This window comes from Triticum urartu, chromosome 3A (assembly GCF_056163025.1).
Source record: "Triticum urartu cultivar PI428250 chromosome 3A, HENAU_Tu73, whole genome shotgun sequence".
In the NCBI taxonomy this organism is placed as follows: domain Eukaryota; kingdom Viridiplantae; phylum Streptophyta; class Magnoliopsida; order Poales; family Poaceae; genus Triticum; species Triticum urartu.
Genome location: NC_141875.1, coordinates 504,690,997 through 504,697,188, shown reverse-complemented (window position 1 = coordinate 504,697,188; position 6,192 = coordinate 504,690,997). Strand labels below are relative to the sequence as shown.

Genomic DNA, 6,192 nt, shown 5'->3' with positions numbered 1-6,192 from the left:
GAGTACATTATATGTTGCTTTTGGCTCGAAGGAGTATATGCATCTAGGCGCCAAAAATGTATTATGCCAAGGTCAAAAAAATTTGGAAAAAAATATATGTGTTCATTGTCACACCCAAATAGTACCTGCAAATCTTTAGGCAAAAAGTTTAAGAATGTTGACCTGTGCAAAAAAAGAAGTCGACCAACAAATGTTACCGTCAAATGGTGCATTTAATTTTGTTTTTTTCTCCGACGAAGCAATGCTACCCCATTGCGCGTGAAAATTGACAAGCAAGCTTGTTACACTAGCAAATGTTTTTTGAAACACACTTGTTACACTAACATGAACAACTACAAAAAGAATTAGAATTTTTAGAATTTATTTTCTGTTTGTTTTTAATTTACTATTCACCAGCGAGCATATGCTCCCTAGAGCCAAAACTTCAGATATGCCAACTTTGGACTCACAAATAGCAAAAGGCATCCAGATGATTAATGCAAATGCAGTGATCAGCTGGCAATGCATGTACATGCTAGACCACAAGAGAGGATCCATTCCATGGTAACTCTGTTAATGTAAGGGCGCTGTGGTGCATTGCTGGGCAAATCTCCTTTGGCAGTGGCCGGTGGATCGCCACCTTGCGCGGGTGCGAACACTGCAAAGGAAGACTAGCCCGGTAATGCATGAGCCCTACTCCATCATCATCATGTGCCCACACTCCTGACTTCTGCTACGCCTTATTTAGCACAGGCTTCTCGGTGAATTGGTCTCTGAACCTTCAGGTTTTCGCCTTCCATACTTATAGATGCGCACACGGTCTTGGGCACGCGCTACAGTGCGTAGGATGGATATTTTCTTTAGCAAAGTATAAGGGTTGGGAAGCCCCTGTCTGGCTGTCTCGGACGATGACATATGGAATCGGCATTTTCTCGATCCGACCGTAATATCCAGTAGCTCCTTCTCCCTCCCAAACATGCCCTTGACTGGTTGATCGTTCTGTATGATCGGGTTGACGTGTCTGCTGCGGTTAAGCCGGCCGCAACTGATCAATCGTTCCTACGATCTTACCAAATCTCTCTGAATATTCCTGACATGCGGCATGTGGCATATGCCGCAGATATATGCTACTGGTAGAAAGAGCTTCAGAAGCATGCATGAAATCTGAACATGTCGACCCAAACAACTTGTGATTTTGCTCGCAACAAGTCCTCGCTCTTTAGTCTCAAAAAAGTGGACGCATATCCACTTCTTGGCAACTCGCATATGCAAGGGTGCACGTGCTCTGTTGCCGTCGGGCCGAAAGGCGAAGGATGAGCAGTAGCAGGCCGGGAAGATCCTGCGGAACGTGCCCTGGCTTAACTAAGCTGCCAGTCAGATTGAGAGTCGAGCTGTGAGCGATCTGATGGATCGTATCTGAAGGAAGCAGAGCAAGCCGCGTACGCCGAGGAGAAACGAAAGCTCTCTCTTGCTTTTAGAGGGAGGGAATAGAGGCCAAACAAAGGGACCAGCATTCCATTCCGGAAACAAAATCCCACCGGAGAATCGATGTCCCGATCGATCGCCATCAATCAAGAAGGAACCTCCTTCCGAATAGCCCCCGCCTCGAGAATATGCCGCGCAGGATCCGTCTCTCGAGGCCGGCCACGCGCTAGTAGTATATATGCACTCGCCTACGATCAGCACAAGCAGCAGCAGCGGCAACCAGCAATGCGGCGGACCGTGAATTACAGGGCAATTCTCCTTTGGCACCGGTAACGCAAGGCTGCATGCATGCATGCTCTTTCTGGTGACCATGCTGATTAGCCCTAGCCCAGCTAGTGCCAAAGGAGAATTGCCCTGCGATTTTGCGTGCGCGGATTGGGAATTCCTTGTGCTGCTGCTGCTGCTGCTGCTGCTGCTTTCTTCAGAGAGAGACCTGCTAGCTCTGCATCTGCCAGCTCTTCGTTTGCTTCCTCTTTGTCTTTGGTCGCTCGCCGGCCGTCGCAGGGTTTCACTGTCCTGAGCAGTCGTAATTTGTTTGTGGCTTTGTGCTATGCAGAAGCAGACTTGTAGTTCCAGTCCAGTTGCTGCCGTGCGGTGCGGATGCATGCGTTCAGCAGATCGAGGCCTTCACCCCTGTGGTGTTGTGGACGGCGATGCTGGTCCGTCGTCAACCTTTTCCCTGTCGTTAGCAGCCTAGCTAGTCGAGGTAGACGTCGAGATCAGATCTGGCCTTATAAAAACAGCCGCTTGGCCGTGCCGCGTTTACTTGGGATTGTTTGTTAAGCCCCTCGTGCGCGCCCGCGTTGCGTGCTGCGGTGCCACTCTCACGCCCGACGTTTCTTCCGCATGAAGCAAATATCCAAGCACACTACTGTAGCGCATAGTAACACCTCACCAGGTAACCCTGGCCGGCAGCTTACCTGGTCAATCCATATCTAATCGAATAGCTAGCTAGCTGGGCACGCTACGGTCGCCGACGTGTGTGCATCGCGCATCGGGAGAGGCCGGCCGGGAGTCAACCAATATGTATAGGAGTGCAAGTTGGTGCCAAATGTTCGTTGCCATGCCAAACCGCGGAGAAAAGTTGAGGCGTCGGTTCATACCATGACATGCGGTGCCAGACGTGAAATTAGCCCATTATTCATTTCTTTCTTCATGTTTTGTGAGGTTGTGAGCGAACCCTTTACTCCAAGCTAAGGAACTTCGTGTCGTGGCTGCTCCACACCGCCGCGGTCTTTTGAACTGAACTCCGCTGCCTTCCCGTGCGCGAAACGAGTGGGCGCTGTGTCGTGGGTCAGTTTCGGGACGGGGGGCAGAGAGAGACCAGAAGAATGATTCATTTGGATCGACGAGCCATTTGGCGAATCAATAGAATGTCTCTCTATCCATATCAATTCTATCTTTATATGACGGGCCATAAAAATAGAAGTATTTTTTTATGGCATGCGAGTACTCCCTCCGTTCGAAAGCATTTGAAGTTTAGGTTTAGGCCTCCTATGATTCTAAGGATTTTCAGAAATTTTGGAGGATTTTAATCCTTAGGGTTTGCTTTCTATGTTGGTTGTTTAATTCATACTCTCTTCATTCCAAAATATAGTGCGCCCGCGCTTACCGAGGTCTAACTTTGACCATAAATTTAACCAACGAGACCAACTGCGGCAGGAGAAAAAAAATATAATTGAAAACTTCTTTCGAATACGAATTCACTGATATAATTTTTGCTCCCGCCGCAATCGGTCTTGGTAGTTAAATTTACGGTCAAAGTTGAAGCACAGGAATAGATGAAGCACTACATTGTGGAATGGAGGGAGTATGATTTTGAAGATTTTTTTTTTGAGGATTTCTTTGTCCTACTTTCCATATATTGGTTTTCTAGCATCTAATCAAACCTCTTTGAAAGAATCTTTTATTTTTTCTATGATGCAATCAAACAACCCCAAATCATGTAGGATTGAGATCCTATGTTTTTTTCCCTATTCCAGCGTTTTTAGAATCCTATGAACCAAACATGCCCTTATTTTAAGCCAACCTTTTTTAGTTTCAAAAGTCTATAGAAAATATACCAATATATAAGATATTAAATTAGTTTCATCGTATTGATCATAAAGTACACTTCCATGCTCTATACATTTGATGTTGTGGATATTAATAAAGTTTTCTACAAACTTGATTAAACATAAGGAAGTTTGGCTTAATTAGGGCAAACCTAAAACTTTAAATATTTTGAAATGGAGGAAGTAGGATTCAGAGTGCTTGACAAGTAATTGCTGAGATTGAAAGATTTCCACCGCCATGAGGAATTCAAGCTTATCCTCTTCATGCGTCATGACAATGACCTTGACCTAGGCAATGTACAACGTAGCAGTGCAAAAGTTGAAGATCTTCTAATGCTCACCACTTTTTATTTGTGTGTATCTACCGGCGACCGGAGTATTGAATTGATGAATACTACTACAAGACAAATGATTCAACCAAACCATTGACAAAAGGGGCTTGTATCCCTCTCAATCTCTCGTCCAATCAATATGTGCAATGGTAATGATCTTAGATTCTTCTGTGTGCTAATGTACACTGTTTTAAATAGCCCGCTATAGCTGCGTTTACAAAAGGTCTTGTGCTAAAAGACTTTGGTCCAAACAAATGAACAAAAATATTTTAAATAGCACGCTATAGCTCCGCTATAGCACGCTATAGCATTTGAAAGAGGTCTGCCGTTAAGATGCTTAAGGCGCTATTTAAAACTTTGCTAATGTATGAGCAAAAGAAGGTATACCAAAAGAAGGTGAGAAAACTAACCAACAAAAGCGCAAGAGAGCGAACATGAAACTAAAACTGCAATTTTGTCCGCTCGATCCATCTTATTGGAGGCCTGTCCCACATGTCAGACAAGACATGCTCACGTCATGGCAGTGCCCTCCGCCGGCTGCTCGACCTTGACCCCTCCTGCCATTGCCGCCAGGCCGTCGCGGGCATATTGCCGCCGGAACACTATGGCGCACTCCGGCAGCTCGCCGAGCCCCGCGAACATCGCGTCGTCTTCTTCGCTTCCTTCCCGGCCGACGGCCTCGCCGCCGAACTCGTCCGGAAGGAGCGCGGCCGTGTCGACCTCGACCACCGCTTTGCCGAAGAACATGGGCCCGTACAGCAGCATGTCGTCGGCCGCCTCGACTTCGGAGGGCGAGGTAGACGAGGTGACCGACACGACGTCGTAGAGCCACCGGAAATCGTCGTGCACCTCGATGGCCGGCGCCGGGCTCGCGGTGACTAGACCGCCGGCAACGTTGGCGGTGCCATGGTGCGTGCCGTCGGATTTCGCTGGCTCGGGCGACGGGAGCGACCGCTCCTTGTTGGATTTCGGTGTCGGTGTCGGGCGGCTCTGCGCCCTCGCCGCCGTGCTGGAGTGGTTGTGCTCGTAGGAGTAGGTGATGAGCACCGTGTCCGGGTCGGCCTGGCTCCTCTCCACCTGCTTCCTCGCCGGGCACCCCTTGGAGCTACTGCACCGGTAGTAAGCCCTGCTCGTAATTGAACACCAAACCCAGATCAGCAAACCTCACCATGCATGGTCTCAATCGAAGAGCACAAGAACATGTCAAACGGAGCAAACTAATCCGTTGCATGCCGTCCCAATGCAGTACAAAGTCCGAGTTAATTGCAGAGTTATGGTGACTTAAATTAGGTCGTACATGGGCGTACCTTGGGAAGGGTGAGCCCTTGATGGGCTTCTGGCCGTACTTCCGCCACGCCCACGAGTCGGTCGGCGTGTTGCCCTCGCCGACGCCCTTGGGCCGCGGGACGTTCAGGTCGGCGAGAGGCACGGTCACCACTCGCTTCTGCAACGATCGCCTCCTCCCGCTAGTCGACGGCACCGCCGGTGGCGAAGGCGACCCCGGGCTGTTGCGGTCCGCCGAAACGCCGTCCCCGCTGGCCTTCTGCTCGCCGCCGGACACCGCCCCGTCGCTCCACTCGCCGTCCATGCAACAAGATCGGAGAAGCACAAGCTAGCAGACGGTGGAGCTGTCAGCCGCAATCGACCGATCGGAAATGGAGTCGGAAGAACGAGCGGGGGGCGGAGGGGGTAGGGATCGATATGCCACCGGCTGCAACGGACAAGCCGGCGATCCGCCGGATATAAAGAAACCGGGAGGTGGGCTGTGCGAGTGAACTAAACAAACACGAGGCCGTGTGTGTGCGCGCGCGCCTGTATCATGTGCCGTCGTGACGCTGCGGCGCTGTTCGAATTCGTGCGATAGGGTGGGTGCTGGCCGTGGCCGTGGCCGGGGACGGGGACGTGGGGTTGTGGGCGCGCACGCTGCGACGGGCGGGGGATTAAACAACAAGAGAGAGACAGGCTTGGCTTGAGAATACGATCGAGCGTGTGACGGCGACGCCTCCCCAACTATCTCATCTCATGCACTAACCTCTGCGTCGATCGGTGTCATCGTCATCTCATCTATCAGTCAGCTGTCCCTTCGATCTCAATAACGCACCCATCGACCGGCGAGTAGACGAGGAGTAGCAGTTTTCTAGAATATATGTACGCGCAGGGGTGGTTGAAAGGATAATCGCGGGAGTTTTTTAGACTTCAAGAGCTTTCTTGACGATGTCTCATGGTAGAATTTTCAGCTACATGCATGACCAGTAAATGGCATGGTAATTCTGGTACAGACCTGGTGTTCTCTCTTTGCTTGGAGGAGAAACAATGATGTCTGCGATTTCAGATAATCATAA

The 6,192-nt window shown here is 49.8% G+C and overlaps 1 protein-coding gene across 1 annotated transcript; it reads right to left on the bottom strand.

Moving 5' to 3' along the window:
- Positions 1 to 4,198: 4,198 nt before the first annotated feature.
- LOC147980287 (putative WRKY transcription factor 65) lies at positions 4,199 to 5,918 on the bottom strand. The gene is made up of 2 exons (XM_087547485.1): positions 5,158 to 5,918; positions 4,199 to 4,976 (listed from the first exon to the last, which is right to left on the bottom strand). The coding sequence occupies exons 1-2, from the start codon at positions 5,436 to 5,438 to the stop codon at positions 4,361 to 4,363; spliced, it is 897 nt and encodes a 298-aa protein (XP_087403611.1). The 5' UTR covers positions 5,439 to 5,918; the 3' UTR covers positions 4,199 to 4,360.
- Positions 5,919 to 6,192: the final 274 nt, after the last annotated feature.